General features: G+C 40.9%; 1 protein-coding gene across 5 annotated transcripts in view; it reads left to right on the forward strand.

Moving 5' to 3' along the window:
* Positions 1–23200, forward strand: part of evlb (Enah/Vasp-like b) — a 50153-nt gene that overhangs the window by 17779 nt on the left and 9174 nt on the right. For all 5 annotated transcript variants that reach the window (XM_084952923.1, XM_084952920.1, XM_084952924.1 and 2 more), the window contains exons 2-3: positions 15112–15280; positions 17177–17354. In XM_084952923.1, the coding sequence (XP_084809049.1) occupies positions 15112–15280; positions 17177–17354 (347 nt within the window). The remainder of the gene's footprint in view (positions 1–15111; positions 15281–17176; positions 17355–23200) is intronic.

The raw sequence follows: 23200 nt of genomic DNA on the forward strand, positions 1-23200 counted from the left end.
TGACATGTCATAGCTATAAAGTTCTCCATACAAGCAAATATGTTTCCCTAAAGTGTCCCTGCAGGTCTCACATTTCATCTTAATGTATCTAATCTCAAATCCCATTGTTTGTTTCGGGCTGCCATCCACTCATTGGGGATCTGTTGACTGTGTGTTGTCTCTGTCAGTGCTGTTATGTCAGAGGATTTAGCAATCGAAAGGTTGCCGGTTCGAGCCCCGGCTTGGACAGTCTCGGTTGTTGTGTCCTTGGGCAAGACACTTTACCCGTTGCCTACTGGTGGTGGTCAGAGGGCCCGGTGGTGCCAGTGTCCGGCAGCCTCGCCTCTGTCAGTGTGCCCCAGGGTGGCTGTGGCTACAATGTAGCTTGCCATCACCACTGTGTGAATGGGTGGATGACTGAATGTGTAAAGTGCTTTGGGGGCCTTAGGGACTAGTAAAGCGCTATACAAATATAGGCCATTTACCATTTGTGCCTTGCAGAGACATAAAGGACCATCCGAAGTCTTAAATCCTCTGTCGCTGAGATTATTTTTCAACTTTCTTCTGTCACTATAATGTAATCCAAGCAGGGTCAGACGGAGACAATCCTCAGTTTAATTCCGTTGTTCCACCTGGTGTCTCGTCTCTCTGATGGGAAGATAAGTCAGAAGTGTGCAGGATGGTGTAAATGCAGCGGTTTTGCTGACTATAAGTCCTTACAGCTACAGACAGGAATGAAAACCACTGTTAATATCAAGGCAAGAGTTTCTCATCCGCTATGCTGAAAAATGCATGCAGGTGTTGGCCAAACATGAAAGTTGAGAGCACCTAATCTTAAATTAAACCTCCTGCCCTGCCCAGCATGATTTCCCACTGCCTTTTCAGAGACTCAGCATTAGCTCTCAGGGTTAAGGAAACTCTTAAATGCTTTATGCAATCATGCGGCACGGCCGTAAAAGAAACCTTGTGCTCTCTTCGCAGGCTTTCAGCTGGTATTAAACCATAAATTCAGACCTCTTTCTTGGCACCACATCGTCGTGTTATTCCTTTCGGCTGTCCCAGCTGACCTCTGCGGACTGCTGGAGGCGTTCAAGGCATTATTTGGTGTTGGGAAAGCGAACAACAAAACCTTCACAGCAATGAATCATGAACACTAGGCACATCACGTAGTTGGATGTAGTTATAGTTTATAGGTCTGCATTTACTGTCTTTTAGGGACAGAGATTAGAACTCATACAATATTTCACAGCGGCACATACACAAACTTCCACTTACTCAAATGGATGCACCCTCAGATGCACAGTTGCAGCACTGAGAGACAGTCATTTGATGAGACGGGGCATTGTGCGCGCTGTAATTACAGAGTACGCTGTCTGTGGGCTTATGTTGCTGTTTTTTTAATTCATCTCTCACTGCTCATTCATCTTTTCTTCCCAGCCATATTTTCTAGGCCAAGCGAAGATTCCACTCCAGTTGTCATGCCAACAGATTAGCGTGCTCTTGCGTGGTCTCAGCAGTAGATTCTAGGAGTGCATGTGTGTGCACGTGATCTTCTGAGTGTGTGTGTGTGTTTGTATGCATCTTCTCTGTGGGGTTGCCGGCTCTGACATGCATTCAGATACACACGAGCTGAATATAATCAACTGTGTTCACACAGTCATACACTCAGTGTTTGAATAAAAAGCTTTTCATTATCTAGTCTGTCACACGTCATGTAGTTATTTAAACTCGTTTTCCTGAGCATACCAGCATCGCCTCTTGTCTTGGAAAAATGGAACAGTTAATATTTGGGCTAAAAGCACAGACTATATAACCACAAAAAAACACAATGTTACCTCGTGGTTTGTGGACCTCTATTAAATATTGTGCCTGTTGCCATCTTAAATTTTTTTATGTTTTTTTGCACGGCACAGTTTTTAAAAGTATTACTCTATCTGCTGATACTAATTAGCTTGGCGAGCATTGTAAATTCATAACAAATATCTGTTAATTAATGCAAAGTAAAATACAAATAAAATGAGGAGCAAATATGTTCTGTTAGTACAGTTTAGCACACAGCAACGCACATTTGTAAGGCTGGACTAACTCTATAAAACAGATCACTAATTTGAATTAGCTGAGCTGAAGTCCTAGCCTGCTAGGCTATGCCATGTTAGCTTTCAGGCTTTTCTGTGGAATCAGCTCCCAGTTTGGATTTGAGACACAGACACCCTCTTACTTTTAAGACTTGTCTTAAAACTTTCCTTTTTGAAGAAGCATAGTTGGGGTTGGCTCAGGTGACCCTGAAACCTCCCTTAGTTATGTCTTTGAAGGTTCTCAGTCATCCAGGTCATTGTAGTCTAAGAAGCTTGGAAAGAAAAGCGTCTGGACTTCTTTACTTGAAGACGTTTCACCTCTCATCCGAATAGCTTCTTCACTTCTAAGGTCAAATGGTGGAGAGTCCCAGATGAGCCAAGGTGTGAAAAAGGTTTCGGTTTTCACACCTTGGCTTGTGTGATTAGGTAGAGGATCCTTAGGGGGTCCATTGTCCCTCTTGGGGGGACACTCACATAGGGCTTAAATCTGGGACTCCCCACCATTTGACCTTAGAACTGAAGAAGCTTCTCTCATGAGAGGTGAAATGTCTTCAAGCAACTTAAAGAAGTCCAGATGCTTTTCTTTCCAAGCTCCTTAGGCCTGGTTCTGCTGGAGGTTTCTTCCTGTTATAAGGGAGTTTTTTCTCCCCACTTTTGCCAAACGCTTACTCATAGGGGGTCGTTTGATTGTTGGGGTTTTTCTTGGTGTTATTGTAGGGTCTCTGCCTTACAATATAAAGCGCCTTGAGGTGACTGGCGTTGTGATTTGGTGGTATATAAATAATATTGAATTGAATTATTCTACCATTCATGATAATACTAATGATCAATGATATAACAATGCCACAAATTTACATTCCCTAGCACAGACAACAATGATAGTAGCCCAGACATGTCTGAGGGCAAGAGCAACATGTCACCTTCTTTAAAAAAGGGATTTACTAACATGCTACTTCAATAGTATGGAAGTGGTCTGGCTACAAGTAGTCAGACCTTTAAAAGTACTTGCAAGAAAACTGTTCCCACTAAATGTGGAAACAACAAACTGGTTTCACCATTTGAGACAAAAACACACTATTGAGACAACCTGGGTATGCAGGCACATGAGGAGGAGATACTAGCAGCTGGTTATATGTGACCCAAAAGTTAAAAAAGAAACAAACAATGATTATAGCATCACTGGAGAAAACAGTGGATGGAAATTAGTTATGCAGTTATAGAAAACTTTATTTGTCAATTCCTTCAAATGTACTTGCCATACAAAGGAATTGAAATTACGTTTCACACTGTCCCATGCATAGACATTGACAACAATAAAGTGCAGATGCACAACAAAAACAGCCAGCAGTTATGTGTTTTATGGCCAAAAATATGATGAAAACACACAAGTGGAAAAGGAGGTCTTTAAGCAAGTGGTTAAAAAGCTCTTACCAAGATACAACATCCCAGGGAGACCTTATTTGTTAAGCAGTTATGTTATACTTGAACTTTTTTGTCCTTATGTTTGTCTTGTGCTTTGTTACTACTGTTGCAATATGATGCTGCTGGCACTTTGTGGCAGTAGATTCACACTTTGAATTAGGTAGCCTGTCATCAGTGACAACAGCTCATTAGAAAAGAAGGATGGAAAATACCCTTTGTTTTGTTTGTACTATCGGTGACTGCTGTCTGCAAACTACAGTAAAATATTTTCTCTATATAGTCATAAATATTATTGCAAGTTTGCTTAAAATATCAGGAGGCTATATAATCCACCTTTATACTACAGTGCATCGATAGTCACCTCACCCAAAACATAAGGAAAAGGTTTAAAGTTTATTACAATCAAAACAATATCCAGATCAAGACTTTCTGGGTACCAAACTACAAACTTTTTAAAATCTGATGTGATTTGGGGCATTTTAAACATGGATATAATTTTTGGAACCAGTCGCAAGTGGCCACATGTGGCACACACTGCCATGTTCTTTCTCATGACTATTTTTCTTTAAATGTTGCTTAATGGAAATGTCCTTGTATGTGTGTCAGTGGTCTAAACAGGGAAGGGTTTGCTAGACTACGATTCACAGTCGCCTGCAGAAATTGGGCCAGAAAGAGAGATAATTTAAAACTCTGTCTCCTCAGAGATGAACTTTAAAATCCGCTGCTCTATTTTGGTTCTAATATGCCGTGTCATATCCAACAATAATAGCTATTACTGAGTCACATACAGCAGTTTTTTCTTGAAACCCAGCTTAATAGCCAGTCTGTTTGTAAAGAGTCATAAGATGTTAACCATGACATTTACAAAGCCTGAATTTCACACATGAAATTTGTAACCCATGTCAGTCAGGGGTTATTTTTAGGCTTTTCCTTTGCAAGTTGAGCACTTTGGTTTGTTTTATTGCTGTTTGTATTAGAGCGGCAGGCTGTTTGACAGTCTGCTGTCTGCTCAGGCAGACAGCAGACTTCTTCTGAGTCTTCTGTTTTACTCTCACTGCTTCACTTTTCGGCCAGCCCCCACCACCACAGCACCACCAAAACCTCAAATACGCAGGCAAGCGAGCTGCTTATGTAAGCGGCCTGCATACCGGGCTGAGAGTTTACTTTTCTCTAGCCCATTTTTCACAGATATATACAAAAGCACGCTTCAATGGATAAACATGAAGTGATTTATACCATGGGGCGGTAGACACACTCACATGCACTCACACGCTCACAGAAAACAAGAGAGGTGTTCTTTTAGAATTTAAAAAGAGCCAGAATAAAATTTAATTCGCCGATATCTTGAAGCTGAAGGACGTGTATCACAGACATCTTCACCATTTCATTTCCTGACGTCATATCAAGTATGCACAGGCATAAATAACAATTCATTTTTATTTCTGATGTGTTTTCAAACCTGCCAAACATGATACGACTAATCCTTCAACACACGATCACATAAACGTAACTTTACTAATCATATAATGGTTTTTTATTAAAAAAAAAAACAATGGCAAACTAACTCTGTCTTACTGATTTGAGCCACCTCTCGTTTCTTGAAATTTTGCTTACTTTTGTCATTTTTGAGAATTGGTCTTAATAGAGTAAAGAAGGCATGTCAGACCTAAAAAACTATCTACATTTCATGAACACTATCTGTCCTGTTCCTTTAGAAATAGGGGAAAAAATCATCTAAAACAGGACCTGAGAGATCCATTTGTGATTCACTGAAGCTTTATCAGAAATGATATCAATAGATGGAAGTGAAATGGGTAGAAAAGACTAAGGTATGCCAAATTAGATTTTAATTCAAAACTGAATTGTATTGAAGCGGTGCGAGATCACCTTGACAGAGAACTGAACAAAAGGCAGCGAGAGGTTTGCACTGTACTCTATATTAGTTGGCTTATTAGCTGATTGCTATCAGAAAAACAGCCAAAGAAAATGGAATCATTTTGTTATTGTAACTTTAATATAATCTAAATGACATTTCATTTTTTCTAGTTCAGCATTTTAGAATATGGCTTACTCCCATTAAAAAGTTGCCCATGAGTGTTGAGGTCCTTTAGCAGATTTGTTTTCAAACACAGAGAAAAATGCATGTCAAACCTTTTTGATTAAAAGAAAAAAGTTTTAGGAGAAGCGCAGACATGTTCTGGTATCCAGTACAGCAGACTCTAGCTTCACTAAAACTGCAGAAGCAACTGGGAGAAACTCCTCGAGCCACTGATTGTGCATATTCGCCGTGTAAATGGGTGCTTGCCGAGACGCTGGGATAGGTGCAGAACACTTAACCAAAGTGGCTCCTCATCGTGCCAACTGGCCCCAGTGGTTGGATTGCAGTAGAACACAGTTTATCCTATTTTCTATGAAAGCTGAGCTTTAGTTCAGGCTTGCTTTGCTCTGACACGCTTATAAATCTTTAAGCTGTCAGCTGTTCTTCTCTCTGCCTTATGCAGCTTTGATGTTTCATGCAGCGGACGCTCACATGTGCAGAAATACACGCGCATACTTGTTTGCACTCTACAAGAACTTCCATTGTGCACCATTTTTGGCCACTTCGCAGGCAGAGGATTCTGCATCATTCTCCTGTCTAGGAGAACAGAGAGCATTTTGTAAAGAAGTTAGACAAAAAAAAAGACAAACAATTTGTGGTGGCGATTGTTCTGCCAGCTAACTCTTGGGATTTGGCTGTTCCCCCTAAGCAGCTGCCTGCGGGACAAAAAGACACTGAAAGCTGCCTTTCTCCTCTTCTACTTAACCACAAATAGAAAGAAAACATAAACTTTAGTACCTTAATTTATCCAGTAATCGAGTATAATAAATCTTAAAAACCAGTAAGGCAGTGGGAGAAATGGGGAAGAGTCACCAGAGCAGCAGACAGTAATATTAGCCAGGAATGTTGGAGGGATTTAAACCTTAGTCTGGAAATAATGGAGCTGCTTGCCTGGCTGTGTTTTCCTCAAGGTTGCATCTGCAGCGTGTTCAGGGGCTACGTGAACACGACTGCTGTTTTTGGATATAAGGAGCAGCACAGCAAATTGGAGAAGCAATATTTGCTTTTAAACGCCTAAGATTGTGTGTTTGAGCCAATTTCTACACCATGATGTACTGTAACCCTCACCTCACCTGAACACACAGATACACACTGATATTTGATACTAAAGTCATCTTCTCTGATGACTAAGCACAGTCAATTACAGTATGTGTATGTACCTTTTTACTGCACTTAAAAAAGATTGCATCAATAGTGTATGGTGTGCAGTGTTTTGAGTGCCCTGTTTACTGGAAAACAGCACTGAGTCTGTGTCAGTGGTGGCGTGTTATCAGGATGTTTATTATGCGTGCATTAACCTCTTGGTCTGCTTCAGCAGCATCACTGGACAAGCTAATCCATCAAATCAGTTTAGAACATTTTGATCCCCGAATGACAGTCACTGCTGCCGGACAGCACATTTCCATTCATGTTTGTTTGATTGTGTTCTGTAGCTATCGTTTTCAAAACTCGGTGAATTGCAAAAAAAGAGTGCAGAAAATCCTCAGTGAGCAAGAGGAGTGAAAAGAATTTACAGTTTTGATGAGATTAACTGCTGTTACGTGCAGAAGACAAAGAGAGAGCACATTCATCAAAAGTTTGAATGAACAGAAGAAAATTAGACAAATTTGTTATTACATTTTTTTTGTATCATACATAGACACTCAAAAAACTTAAAATATCTTTGGATCTTTTGACCGTCTTCACATAGGCGCCTAAGCCATGAAAGTGACCAATTTTTAATTCTATCTTCAACGTAAAGTCAGATATTTTACTTATCTATTATGAATTGCAAAGTTTGGAAAATGCTGTTGTCTTAGCTATTATTATACAGTTTGTTTGAAGCTGAAGAAATACTTTATTTTATTACAATATATCATAATTAAGTAGCATTTTTCCCTTGTTTGCCTCCATTGATCTCCTTATACCATCCTGGTATTCCTATTTATCCATATTATATATTCTGTATTTATATATGTGTATATGTGTATATATGGTATATTTATGCTTATATCCTTACTCTCATTCCCCTTTATTGTATCTGTAACATGCAACTTCTGTCAGTGCTGTGCTACTGGAAACTGAATTTCTCAGAGGAACCCACCCGAGGGATTAATAAAGTTTCATCTAATCTAATTTATCTCCTTATAATCTGTATATGAAGCTACGTTTAAATTAGAAGTTTATGGGTGAATATGCCAATAATTAAAAGTCAGTCAATAATTTTTCCAACACTGAGATCTCTAATGCAGTTTGCAAAACAGCTGTTCTGTTTTGTTCAGTCAGTGTGCGATTTCTCATTTCTCACAATCAATGCAAAGTTAAAATTTAGATTTTGCTAGACGAGTGAGCACAACTTTAATCATACTAGGGCATTCAGTACTTGGAGATTGTGGCACAACCAAAATTATTGCAAGTAATTGCAATAAACTTGTGATCTTTTTGCCTCTGAATGCTGGCTTGGAAGACAGCGACCAGGTCTGCAATGACTCTGAGTCGTTAAAAGCGAGGTTTAAAGAGGGATATTGTGGGTTTGGGGAGCTCTAAGTTCTTGTCTAGCAGAGCAGTGTGGGGAAATGACTTACTTGGAAAAAAGTCAAACTACACTTTTTGTTGTATATTTTTCTGTTGTGTACAGTCAGCTGACTTGTGCTGCTGCTGCTGCTGCTGCTGCTGTTTCCTCTCTTTGTGAATTCACCAAACTACATTCTACAACACGTACCCCAACATGAGCCATCTTCTCCAAGCAGGTCCTGTTACTCTGGAAGTTATACTTCCATCATTAAACTCTCTGTTGCAGAATTCTCTCATCTCATCTCTCATCGTTGCATCCAAGAGTTTACATTTCAAGTTCATCAGATTCCACTGGCAGTCCTAAACTTGGAAAAGAAACTCTCATCTTCCTCTCCTGTCCTCTCTTTCTTACATCTTCCTGATCACATAATATCATTTATTCTTCCCTGGGAAAGCTAGCACAAAAACGGTTGTGTCACATTTGTCTAGCCATTTGAAAGGCTGAATTTCAAATTAACTGTCACTTGTAAAAAGAAAAAAAAGTTTCTGTTTATGCTTCCTCTTCCTCTCCAAGGCTAGATAGATAGTCAAGTACTGCGAACACAGATGTATTGACATCTGGATCATGCACACTTCTCAGTGATGAGACAGAAAAAAGGATGTGTGCAGGTGGGCTCATTTAGTAGCTGAAACATCAGAGCCATTGAATTAGTTAGTTTGCTACTCTAGTGTGAATGAGTCATCACGTTAAAGATTAGTTTTCACTTTTTGTCAGTTTTGATCACTATCAACTCAAATTTGCCCAAAGTATGACATGATTATTGCTTTCACTGTAAACATCAAACATTACTTTAACTGTTTGTTCAGTAACTGTGTCATCAGTCCTCTGTGCAAAGGCCTATGACCTGAATGAGGAAGTGGATCTAATCATCTTTGCACAATATGAAAGGAACTTAAAAGTTGCAGGGCTGCGGCCAGTGTTTGAGCCACTTTGAATATTTAACTTCACTGCAGTCTTCATACAGCCATAGAGGGGTTTAGATAGGAATCTGTACTGTGCGCACACACAAATTTGCATACAGCTACAGCTATTTTAGGCAGATTCTTCTTTGTTGTTAGCGCACCGCTGCCTTGAGCAGCAAGGCCCCAGAAAGTGGAGCAGCACAATAGCTTTGATGTTGTGATGTCTGCAGGGTGTTGTACTGTAAGAGCTGCAGCCAGTATACTGAGAGAGACAGGGACACGTGTGTGTGTGTGTGTGTGTGTGTGTGTGTGTGTGTGTGTGTATAAGACTTTCCAACAGCACAGATTACTGCTGAGGACAAAACCTGAACTGACACACTGCAAATGCTCAGAGCTAAACGTGTCGACGGCAGTTCACACAGGGAGAGTGGCACAAAAGTTAAAGACAGAGTGGACTGACAGTAATACTGCAGATATACTATATTGTTAGCAACAGCTATAAGAGATGTTGTTTCCCTTCTTGGGTTGCTGACTCATAGCATGGAAAATTCATTCCAGTGGTAAAAAAGGTCTGATGAAATCCTAAATGCATATTTTATTCATCTCAGAAAGAAAAACCAGCTCGCACAGCAGTGATTCAATCTCTGCTCTTATGCAAAATGCCATTACCGAGCAGTTATTGTGCTAAATTTAAATTCCACCTCCCTCTGGTTTGCCAATTTATCAGCAAAAGAGAGGATCAAAGTGCTAATTATGTTTCATGCCTCAGCTTTATTTATTTATTTTCAATGTGTATCGCATCTAAAATACTTCCCTCTCCTCTGCATATGTGTTTTTTTTAAAATACCTGTGTTTCCTCTCGTCTGACAGCTTTGCTGTTCTGCTGTTCATGTCAGATCAGACGAGTCACGCCAGAAGAGTAAATCTAGCGCGAGCACACAGGAAGCTTGGCACTTGGAACGTAACGCTTTGACTTTGCAGGTTAGGGTGCACAAATGTGACGGAGCCAGGTGCCAGTTAATTGAAGGATCACTGCAAAACGCTTATGAACAGCAATCACTGGCTCACACGCTGAGCAGATCTTCAAGAAGCAGATAAATCTGTGTGGGAGAGAGGCGAGGTGAGAAAAGCCAAAGGCCAAAGTGAAAGACTCTGAGTTGGACAAGCATCTTATTAACCCTTAGCTGACCTGAGACCCAGAGGAAAAGCGCCTAATGGGCACATTCTCTGTACTTTTAAGAGAAGAAAATGAATAGGAGGCATACATGGGTGTTTCTGGGGCATAATTAGTCTTCACTCCTGCAAACATTCAGCTGCATGAATGAATAATTCATGTGTTTATCATTACACACTCATTAATCTGACCTTAGACACTCAAGATGACTTATTAACTTGATCCCAAAAAAGCATGCGCAAAAGCTAACTTTATAGTTTCTGTGATGCAATTTTATGTTAAAGTCATTTAGACTATCAGGGTTACATCATTCAGCTTTCTGCTGTCCTTAAAGATCGGGACTCTTTCTGCTGCATGCCTCGTTTGAGTTCAGCATCAGAGGATTCTGGGAGAAAAGATGCAGCAATAATGCACCAGAGCCGGTCACTGTCAGTGTTTCTGTTGCATCCTGTCGCCTATGGGTGCAGTCATCATTGTCAAGGTTACATTACTCAAAGTCACTGAGGGGTGAAAGCATTTTTGACCTTGGCCTGTTTACAGCTTCAGCTTCAGAGCCCGGCCAGAGCTGTTATAATGCTAAAGAAAATCATCTTTGTACGCAGAGGCAAGGCTGAAATGAGTGAGTGCCCTTTGCACTTGTATATAATCCCCATACACCAATCACTGTGCTCTGCAAATTGCACCATTTCTGTGGAAGCGACAGAAGGACAGGATTCCCGAGCAGCTCTCCGAGATTTCTCTGTCTGTCCCTGTCAGCTTGAATTTGCCGTAGCTCTGGCTGGGTGCATTCAGACCCAGGACGATGGCATTTCGAGTGCACGCGTGTGCATGAGTGTGTGCTGTCAAGCTAAATTCAGAAGCATCTTATTTATTCATGACATTCCTGCAGTTGTGCGCATGCGCAGGTGTAATGTGTGCAAGTGTGTGTGTGTCAGTCAGGAAAAACTTGTTTTCATGTCACCCACTCCATCCTCTTCTCCCCGTCCGCTTTTCTGCTCAAGCCTCCTTTAGCTCAAGAGCCTCATTTATTTATGCTTCTGGGCCCTTGATGCCTTTTTCAGCTGGCAGCCAAGCACACCTTTTTAAAAATTAACAGAAGTCAGTCGAGTTAACTGAAATAAATTAAACACGTCATTGTCCTGCTGGGTCCGGTGCTGAATTCAAGTGTGCACCAAAACGCAAGACAGCATTGGTGTGGATAACAAGCTTTAACCTGAGAGAACGTCATTAAAACACAGGCAGCAGAGCAGGGTGTGAATGGTCTTTGTCATCTTGTTTGAATAGATTCTAGTCCTGCAAGTTTTTAATTTCTTCCCACTGCCTCGCTCTGTCACTTTGAAGTAAGAAGAAGAGTTGGTATTGTTTCCGTTATTTCAGTGTTATCCTGGTGCTTTTATTTTCACAGATACTTTTCTCTTTACTGGATCAAAGTGTTTGCTCTTTGATGCTGTTTTTTTGTTCGAGTCAGGCACATTGTCTCGCAACGAGCATCCCTTATCCTGAGGGTTTAAGTGAGGGATGCTACGGCGGTGACTGGTGACTCACAAAAACCCCAAAACAACAAAAAAACTTGCTGTTTGACACTATTTGATGACTTATCAATATTTTGTTCTGCTCAAAGAAGAATTAAAGACTGTGGATGGCGGGGAACCTCGTGTTTGCAGAGTGTGCTGCTGGCAGGCTGTCAGTCAACAGACAGGTGATGCAGCATCTGGTAATTTACATGTGGGGATATCGTCTTCAGTTTGCTTCAGTAAGGAAGGGGAGTAGCAGGCTGTGTTCAGTGGATTTGTTAAGAAAAAGCCTGGACAGTAAAATATCAACACAAATCAAGAATTGCCAATTTACAATTCATACATGCTGCTACTGTTATTATTGATTATTTGGAAAATTGTCTGTTTAGCCCATCAGACTGTGGTCATGTTAGTCCCTGCCCAGGTAACCTTTATGTAGGAAACACAGGTAACAAATTCTTCAAAAACCACCTACGACACTCATATTTGAAACAAGCCACTTTAAGCCATCTTCTTCTCTGATTGGCTGCCCTCCTTGAAAGGAAGGCTTAAGGAAGTGGTAGGAGGTTGCTGTACTCCCAGCCAGAGGTTTCCTGACAGAGATGACCATATTGGGGATAAAGAACTGTCTGAAACAGTGTTCAGGAGCACTCTTATGACTAAACCTTTGGCTAACAGGAATTATTTGCACATATTGTGTTCATTATTTAAAGCTATAGCCATAATATCTTGATGCACTCGTAATCATCCAGTTAAGGAAATCCCCCAAAACTGATTCCTTTCTTCTGGACACAGTATTTTCAGTGGAACAGTTTGTCTCTCATCAAAGAGACTTCTTCAGTCATAGCTGACTGCAGGTTTCCCCAGTCTTATAAACAGTACATCTGCATAATGACTGAAACAAGCACTACTAACAATGGGCTGTGAGTTCAGTTTCTTTATCATTAATATGCAAATTTTCATGATTATTGATCAATGGCGATGAGTACCATTCAGAGAGTTGGGGAATGGCTGCAATCACAGCATTGTAAGATGGTGAAAGATGTAGCCTTGATTCAGAGATGGTCTTTCCCTTTTAAATGGCCTCCCTGACTCCAAACCAGCGTTCCTCCCTGTCCAGGATATGCACATCCTCATCATTGAAAGCGTGGCCACTAGGGTGGAATTGATAAGGATTTAACGATTCTGATTCCATTATCGATTCTCATTGGCTCCACTTTAAGAGTCACCACCATCTCTAAGCAGCGTATCAAAGACGTTACATTCATGCAAATTAATTACATGCTGAGTGTTCCAATGTTTGTGAATTTTGTTGGTTTCCTCTCTTTGTTGTGATTAGTGACGGGGTTATTACACAAAAAAGTAATTATTGCACATATTACACAGAACACTTTTCTCAAAAGTAATGCAGTACATTCCCAAAAGTTGATTCTGTTCATCTGGATGTAGCGTTTTTAGTGGGAGAAATGTTTTGTCGCTCATCCAAGTGACTACTTCAGTCTCAGCTGACTGTAGCTTTCCCCAATCTTATAAACACATGGCAAACATATGTTTCTACCTGTAGTACTCACACTTTTATGTGAAATAAGTCAAATAAAGACACACACAGCTTCAAGATCAAACACACTTGGTCAGTGTTGTCAGTGAGATTGGTCTATTGTTGAGGTTGGGTTCGTCCTGTAATCTCTTATGAACTACCTTCACTGCTTCAGTGACTGGAACACAAGTAAAGATAGGTGTAACATAATATGAGACCATTGTTTCCTCCATAATTGCATCTCTCATCTTCTCAACAAAATCCAAAGTGTTGTGGATGTGGTGTTCAGAGCTGCCTACCAACAGGTTGAGGATCGAAGCCAGAAACTTTGAGGTGTTATAGGTAACTGAGTTGATCATAGAGACAAATGGTCTTAAAGGTACACCCTGTTTATGTATCTTCGGTAAACCATACAGACTTGGTGTAGCTTCCCCTGTGGTATGAGATCTGGTCATTGTCTGAAAAAGCCATTTGAATGAGTGACAAAACATTTCTCCCACTGAAAACTCCCACTGAATTTTTGCTATAGCCATAATGTAACTGTAATTTTTTCTAAACTGTTTAATATCTGTCTTTATGCTAAGCTGTTATAATAACCTCCAGGCTGCAACGCTGCACTTAGACTTGAGATAATCTATCGTCTCATCTATTATCAACAGGGCAAATAAGCCACATGTCAGCCTATTTCTTCATATAATATCCCATCAGCATTTCCCCCACCATCATGTATGATACACTCTTATCTGCACCATATGCTGCCTCCACTCACACACTCTAAAAGCCAAGACTTTTCCCTCTTTTCTCCACTGCTCCTCTTTTCTGACGCAGCTCTTTCACAAGGCCTTAAGGCCTGATCCACTAATTTTAGCTTGGCGAGGAGGCAAAGACACAGATGGGACTCTTCTTGTTAATCTCATTTGCAAGTCTAAATTGTTTCTGTTTCTCTCCTGTGTTTTTCCATTTATCGCCTTTTACCGGCACCTTGATTGATATTGTGCAGATACGGAGCACGTGACCTGGAAATGATCGTAAACAGTGCATCATCACGCTCAGTGCTATTTACAGTGTGCGTGTGTGTGTGTGCGTGTGCGTGTGCGTGTGTGTGCGTGTGTGTGCGTGTGTGTGCGTGTGTGTGTGTGCGTGTGTGTTTGAGGAAAAGAGGGAAAGAAGGATAACCTAGGGGGCTGTGATAACACGATCAGATAGGAGAGCAGGCAAACCCAACCTAACACTGGAGGCCACACACACACACACACACACACACACACACACGTATTACAGTCCTGCCTCATTAAGAACATGGGCAGATGCTGGACTAGTGCTTGATTACATTTGGATTAGACCATTAGTGAAATGCAGGATTAGAAGTCAGAGTTGTTGTCTTGTTCACCATAATTATCTCACTTAAATCCTCCGATTTAAAGGAAAGTTTGACATTAGACGTCCAAATTGCTTGAAAATGACTTTCTTCTTCCTGCGCTGACAATATTTTCACCCTCCTGACCCACTGAGTGTTTTACATGATAAAGACTCAGCAGCTGTCTAAACCAGTGGTTCATTTTTTTTACTTGTGACTAATGAAACATAAAGCCTCTTGAATTTATTTCCTCAGGACAAATCCATCCATATAATGGATTTCATTCATATCATTAACGCAGAAATATTTTTCAATGTGCTCGTGTGCAATGCTGTCCTTTGTCGACTATAGAGCTGAAGCAATGACACCACAAACTAGAAATAAGAGAAAGAGGGGCGAAGCTGCTTTGGGATTAACTCTGGAGCTGATAAACTCTCTGCTCCCCACATATGACCAACTCACCCTGTTTCTCTCTTCTTTGCTTTAATGTCTCCTCCAGTGAGCAGAGTATCTGCCAGGCGCGGGCCTCTGTCATGGTCTACGATGACACCAGCAAGAAGTGGGTGCCCATCAAGCCTGGCCAGCAGGGATTCAGCCGCATCAACATCTACCACAACACTGCCAACAATACCTTCAGAGTGGTGGGAGTCAAACTGCAGGACCAGCAGGTAAGAAGTGCAGATGCTGGAGGTAAACTTGTTGCTGTGGGAGGATTGCAAATAGTCTGGATTGTGACTTGACTATACTGAAGGAGAGTGAGAACAGCGGAGAACCAATGAAGTCTTAAAAATTTCTTCAGTCAAAGTCTGTGTGTGTGCGTGCTTCAAACCTCGTGAAATCTTAAAGCTCACCCGCCTCCGCTGTGACTTGAGTGAAATCTTCTTCACCGTCTGTCAGCCTCTCCAACGGCAACAGCTCATTAGCACTCGGCTCTTTTACACCGCCGTAGACGTGTTTGGCGATAAGACGCAGAACACATGTAAACAGCGGGGTTATCAAGCACAGCAGTAATCAAAAACTGACAACTACAAAGATGTCTGAAAGTGGCAGAAAACCTACAAAGATTCAGAAAATGAAAATGGAGATTAAATAGCCAACGGGATAACTTTTTCTTTTTTTTCTTTTTTTGGGGGTGGTGGAATCTGGAGGATCGGAGCCTAAACCAGCTGCCATAGGACAAGAGGCTGGGGTATACCCTGGACAGGTTGTCAGGCTTTTGCAGGGCTATCAAGTATCATTTCAAAAGTTAAATATTAAACAACTCATTTAAAAAAAAAGGTTAACTAACAGAACCTACGCCAGCCAGCTGATTGCATTAAGACACTAAGACTTTGACTGCTGAAGTTCAAACTGAATCAGTGTGCAACATAATGGTGAAGAAAGGTGATTTAAGTGATTCTGAACATGCCATGGCTATTGGTGCCAGATGGGCTGGTCTGGGTATTTCAGAAATGGCTGATTTACTCCGACTTTCCTGCACAATTATCTCTAGCTCACAGTGAATGATCAGGAAGAGGAAAGAGGGAAAAAAAATGGCGGTTCTCTGGGTGAAATGTGTTGCTGATGCCGCAGGTGGTCACTGTTTTGAGCTGAATGAAGCAAATTAAGATGACAAACTAGTGAAGGAAATAAAAACACCTGAAGAAAGAACCTACAAAATAAAACAGGAAATAACACGACAAACAATACACCTTTTTCCCTCACTGTGTGTTTACCTCTCTGCATTTAATTATTAGTTATTATTAATCTCTGGCTCTCTTCCACAGCACGTCTTTGTGCCATATTCTTCCCCACACCCCCAACCGGCTGCCCCTCCCTGAGCCTGGTTCTGCTGGAGGTTTCTTCCTGTTAAAAGGGAGTTTTTCTTTTCCACTGTTGCCAAAGCACGTGCTCATTGGGGGTCATATGATAGTTGGGGTTTTCTTTATTTTCTTTTTTTAGGGTCGAGACCTTACAATATAAAGTGCCTTCAGGCAGTTGTCGTTGTGATTTGGCGCTATAGAAATAAAACTTAATCGAATAAACTCACTCAGTTGGATATAAAATCACACAGCAGGGACTAAGTATTAAAGAGAACACGATACAGATGTCTTCTCTTCAGATGTTACTGTGAATTTTGGAATTAAACTCCAAAGAATTGCCCAGAGCTCAAAGAGTTAAGTAGATGTCAGTGGGTAGCTGTGGAAAAACAAGATATAAACGACAGCATTTTTTCACAGCTGTGTTTCTTCTAAGTTACAGCTCGTGATGTAAGCAACATAAAAATGAGAAACACAATGACTATTACAAGCTGTGCTGCTCTCAGACACAAAAATGTTTTATCTTTATAGTGGCGCAAAACACAGCTCACTCAGAATCCACAAATCCTTCCAAACAATGCAAGTTATGACCGTGTTGTATGTCTATGGGCGCGCTGCCATCTGTGGATTTAAATCATTTTTCAGATAAAAAAAAAAAGAGAAATAACCTTGAAAAATAAAAACTCTCCGATAAAAGCGAAATACTTTCCAGTTTTTTCCTAACTGATGACTGCCTTTCCTGCATTCTCCTCTCGTCCTTAAAAGGTGGTCATCAACTACTCAATAGTGAAGGGTCTCAAGTACAACCAGGCCACACCAACCTTCCACCAGTGGAGGGACGCCAGGCAGGTCTATGGCCTCAACTTCGCCAGCAAGGAGGAGGCCACCACCTTCTCCAATGCTATGCTCTTTGCCCTCAATGTCCTCAGTGCTCAGGATGGAGGTGCGTTTTCCCACAGTACAAGACGCACACATGCACACACACTTGAGAAATGAAGGATGTCTTCTTATTTCATTTTATTACTCGATAGTGTCAAGCAAAATTCAGAGTGTAGCTCTGAACAGTGGGCTGCTTAACTGCTGAAAGCTGCTGGATCATAGCCCATAAGAGTGGGCGATATAGTGGTAAAGTCATATCACAATATTTCAAGAAAATGTGTGACATTTCAGAAGATAAAGGAAAAGAAATACTGAATGCTTTATTGATGTTTGTAGTAATTTTAAAAAGAGCAACTTTTTCACTAAGTTGCTGCACATTTCCTTATTTTAAGTGTGAATCTATTGAAATGTGAACACAAAAGTAGCCTAGGTTGTGTTTAACCTTGAAATTTCAAAGTAAAAGTGTAAAATGACTGCTTAACACTTTAACAATAATAATAACTAAAGTTAAACTTGTTAACCTTCAGGAGCCTGTATGATTGGGTTGGGCTTTTTAATCAGCTGCTTAAAGCCTTGTTTGGCAGGCGTGGTTTGTGGCGTGGCTGAGGTGGAGGCTGACACACCTGAGGTGCATCAGCTCGTCATGCCTCCCCTGCATATAAGAGTGAAATGGGTCCTGAATGAATGTTTTTCCATTACATGTGGCTGCGAACTGAAAAGCTGCAGCCGGGAACCGTAAGAAACAAGCAACTGAGAATAAAGAAAGAAGTATGCTGAAAAGCATTGAAGTGTGGTCTTTACTGCCACGCCTTGCTTTTCTATCACGTATTCCACCCATTGTTTGCTCCTCCTGTTGTTTGGAGTTCAGCTAGTAAGGCCTTCAGCTTTGCTTGATGGGATCATTTGCTTACATTTGGGTCCCACTAGAGGTGGACGGATCAATCCAAATATCGATAGTATCGATACTAATGCTGGTATCAGATCGATACCAGCATCGTAGGATTGATACTTTGTATCTATCCTCTAAGTTCAGTATGTAGCCCACTCAACTGTGTTAAATAAACAGTTTTTTCATGAAATTAAAAAGTATACCTCAAACATGCCCCTTTTTGTATTCACTTTTATTTATTGCCTAAAGCACATCTAAACAACAGAAACTCGCCCGAAGTGATTCCAGGTCTCCTACAAACCCAGTTTCAAAATACATTAAAAGTTCAAAGGCGTGTTTTGTTGTGTTAGCTAATTATTTTTGAAATTAAAAGTCACACTGATTTAGTGGTCATTAAACGAGAAGCTGCTTTCCTCTTATATAAGCTGCCTTTATAGGTTGAAAGTATTAGTATCGGTATTGGCAATACTGACCCTGTATTCACATGGTCACATATCATCAGCTGTTCCTATTATCTCCTCCTTTGTACCCTTCTTGCATTCAGGGTGTTTTTGCCTCATGTGCTGAAACACTCTTTCCATTTCCATCTTTAACAGATTTTCCTGAAATATTTTGCAGAGCACTGCGATTCATTGGAAGTTGTTGAAGTAGCTCCCTTTTATGTAATAAATTGTCATCCGAGCTCTCAGATACACTTCGGCACTTCGGATATTGCAGTATATTTTTATTTCACATAGAAATTTCCACCTGTATCATTGCAGAGGATGCGATATAGCACAGACCTAACAACCGTAGACTCAGCAACGGACAGTTCAGTCAAGCTGAAATAAAAGATGTGCAGGTCTGAGACTCATGGTGAAATTACAGAAGAAGCAGGAAAGGTTTCCTGCGGAAAGTGATCTAAAAATAGTAGCCATACTTGAAGTTGTCTGGATATCACAGAAGGTTGACTCTGTTCATTTGGATGCAGAGTCTTCAGGGCTGAGCCTAAATTAGTCACTTGGAGGATTGATAAAATATTTGTCACACTGAAAACTTTCTCACTGTCTTTCAAGGGGCAATAGAGACTCTGACATCATCACATTAATCTGTCATGACATCACTTCACTGGGGGCTTAGCAATAAGATTAATTCTTTAATCTATTATAGATCAAAGATAGAGCTTTCTGACATGCAGACAGACACAAATGTAATTATTTAATTAATATAAGCTGCATTTCATTGTGATCCCCACCGGGGCTTGCTGGGACACATCAGTGGAAACAGAGCTGTCGTCAGTGTTATTGGTTCCATCTGTGTTTTTCATGCTGTAAGCCAAAACATCTGCAAAAGGTTCTATTTAAAGACTTCAGCAGCGAGTATACATACAAGACAGGCAACCTCAATCCTCCAGAGTTCTGTGTATATGTGTGTAAGAAGAGAGACAGACAAATGTAAACTGAGGAGCGACTGAGAGGCAGAGTGACTGTCACAGCTTGCCAGTTATTACTCCAGCAGCAGCAGCAGCAGCGGCGGCGTGCTTCCCCCTGCAGTCCCCTCCAGCCTCTTAATTAGAGTGAGTCATTGAGAAGATCTCCCTCGGGCCCCGTTCTAGAGAGCAGATCTTTTCATCTGCCTAATAACATGGGATGGGGAACAAAGAGGCTCGAGTGACAGCAGCCAAACACAAGTGCACAAACACGCTGGGGAAGGATGCGCACATCTGACAGATAGAGAGACTGATAGCATCTCAGTGCTACCAGCTTGCCATGATACAGCGCTCACAAAGGTCGTATCATAACACGCACAGATCAACTTTTATATTTACGCACAAGTGCGTGATCAAGGGTGAGAATTAGGAAATTAGTTTATGCCGGTATGTTGTTTCCTATTTTTATTTCTCAGCATGGCACAGGACCTGATTTTTGCATATCCATGCTCTCCAGCTGATTACATAAGACACATTCACACTTTGTAAAGCTGAAACCAGAACATGGGTGTTCCTTGCTTGTGCCTAACACCCTCTAGTGGTAAGGAAGTCAAAACCTGACCTTTTGTCCTTAAAATTGCTTTCACTTTGAGCTAGAGAGGAAATATTACATGATGTAGGATATAAAACTTAGGAGGGGATCAAAAAGGAACATATGAAACTGTTTATTCTTATTGCTTTCCAGGCCTATTTTCTCTGGGTTTTACAGAAAGATATAACCTGTCACTTGTAAAAAGTGATCACTGTGTAAAAGTGATAACCAAAAGTGCCAAATGAACTCATATTTTGGAAGTAAGATAAGTCATTAATGGAATAAAACAAAAATATGATTGTTTAACATTTCATAAAATAGTATTAGCCAAAATAAGACATTTTTAAGACCTACATGTAAGACCTGACAGGTGACAAGATAAAGGGAATATTTAAACTCTCGACTCCCTATAAATAGGAGTCGTCTATTACAGGAAGACATACAGAAAAGGATGCAAGTCATATGCTGTGGTCAGCATCCAGCCACCCAACTGAACACCTGCATTAACACTCTAAACTTTGGGGGTCACTGACCTCTCAGGCCCACCAGAGAAATCCTTGTACGATATGAAACTATTGATTGATCAACTATTGATTAAAGGGAATCACTGGAGGATGGTTTTGCACTCATCCACTAGACCTTCGGAGACTTAGCAAATCAATGCTGGGAAGTGCTGACGATGTTCTGGTGGCATGTGGGGACGCAACTGCTTACAGAGGGGACTGACACTGTTGTTGTTCTGGAGCTTATTAGAGCACCGGCCATTTGCTATCTTGTCACATGACACCCAAACACCAACTAAAGAATAAGCTTTTGTTACTTATGTGACAAAAAAACACTTTTGTTACTTAGTAACTTTTTATCCCCGCCCCCCACATGTTTGAGCCTTGATGTAAACCTGGAGTGCACGTGGATCATCTCGCTGTAATATTTGCGTGGCTAAGCAGCATTAGGCTGTGTAGCCTAGAGACAAAGTCGACCTTTTGAAACATTAAGCGGATATTCTCGCTGTGCTGCTGCCGCTCCTGGTGTTAGTTTCAAGAAGATGACAGATGATACTGTTGGTGAGGTAGGATGGGAGGAGGAGGGAGAGGCAGGCAGGTGAGGTGTGAGAGAGAGAGAGAGATAGTGAGGGAGATGATGAATGGAGAAGAAAAGGAGGAGGGAGAGGAAGAGGAGCTGAAGGCAAGAGATGGTTAGGAGGGAGTGGGTCTGTCAGTGCCTCTGTGTTTGCTGCAGCCGGTTTCTCTTCTTCAGCATGTCGTGTAGGTAAAAAAAACTCTGTGTGTGCAAACATCTGCATGACAATTCTGATTTTGAGTTTGTGTGTGTAGTTTTTGTGTGTTAATGGCTTTTATTGTGTTATTATAATCCAGTAAATGGCAGAGTCAGTCAGGAATCATTAGCTGAATAAGGTAAACAAACTCAAATGGAACATATATTGGAATATTTAAACCAGTTAAAGCAGTGCAATACTCTGTTGTAGTGAGTGGCCTTTTACAAACATGTAGAATAGCTTTTGTGTTAATAACCCCTCCCTAAACCTGGTTCTGCTGGAGGTTTCTTCCTGTTAAAAGGGGGTTTTCCTTCCCACTGTCACCAAGTGCTTGCTCATAGGGTGTTGTCTGATTATTGGGTTTTTTTCTGTATGTAGGGTCTTTGCGTTACAATATAAAGCATATTAAGGCAACTGTTATTGTGATTTGCTGCTATATAAATAAAATTGAATTGAATTGAACTTGGCAGGCTCTGTTATTCACTCATCTAGTAGAAATAAATCCAACTAAACATCTCTTTTGAGTCCTCTATCCTCTATCAGTCGACGGGGTCGTTTTTCTCTTCAATACATTCTGAAATCAACATTTTACTTTTGCAGTGATAGTGTCATGGCACAGGGCCTGCGACCCAGTGTTTTATGTATTTTAGTTTTATTCTTGGATTATTGTATGTTCTCAGTGTTTCCTGCTTTATTTTGAAAGAGTTTGGTGCGTCTTTGTCATTGTGTTTAGGTTCGCTGTCCCTGTGACGTCATTAGGTTCATTTGTGCCAGCTGTTTCCTCATGTGTTTCCACTCCCCCTGATTACCCCTTGTGTGTATTTAGTCTGTGTGTTTCTGTTCACTTGTTGTCAGGTCATCTATTATGCCACACCACAGTCTCGTCGTAGGATTCACAGTTTTGTCACAGTTTCATAGTTGTCATATCCTGTTATCAGTTTAATAGTCGTTTCTGTTTTTACCTTGGCGTTAAAAGCTCACTTTTGGTTTGAGTTCCGTCTCCTATCTGCTCTGGGGTCCTTTGCAAAATACACCGCCGCACCCCGCCGTGACACATAGGTTAAAACAAAAAGATGTTAAATTGTGCACGTTATTGTGCACGTGTACTGTAATACACCAATTTATGAAGAAGTTCCTTTCAGCTGCTTGCTTTTTACAAAAGGTCCCCACAGCATAGCTGGAGCTACGAGGTAGGTCCTCGTGTTTGATTTGGCGGAGTTGTACGCCTTCCTGAAGCAAACCCAAAGCGGATTTGGGTCTCTTGCTGGAGTCTAACCAGCAGTCAACATCAGTTTTGTTGCTTAAGTCATTAATTTGTCAACCAAAAACTGCTGGTTTGAGGTTCAGTTCAGTTCAATTCAATGCTGTACCGGTCCAAAGCTCTCGATTTACATATTGATCTATGTCCCTTCCCTTACCTATGCTCATGAACTCTGGGTAGTGACCAAAAGAACGAGATCACGGAAATGAACTGTATCTGAAGGCCAGCTGGCCTCTCCTTTAGAGAAAGGGAAAGGAGTTCAGCAGGTCACTATAATACACAAAAAGCTCTGTCTGTGTGTTGGTTTGGTTGTCTGCCAGCTCCTTCCGTGAAGGTTCTTATCTACATCAGATATTGTGATGTCTTCATGTTGCCTAGCAACTACATAGCAGTCGGTTAAAATAACCTGTTTTTAGCATTTATGAACCTGTAACACCTTATAGAAGCACCATATGATTTTTATATCATTACAGTAACATCTCAC

This window comes from Perissodus microlepis, chromosome 15 (genome assembly GCF_051167445.1).
Source record: "Perissodus microlepis isolate ML-2025 ecotype Zambia chromosome 15, ASM5116744v1, whole genome shotgun sequence".
Lineage (NCBI taxonomy): Eukaryota > Metazoa > Chordata > Actinopteri > Cichliformes > Cichlidae > Perissodus > Perissodus microlepis.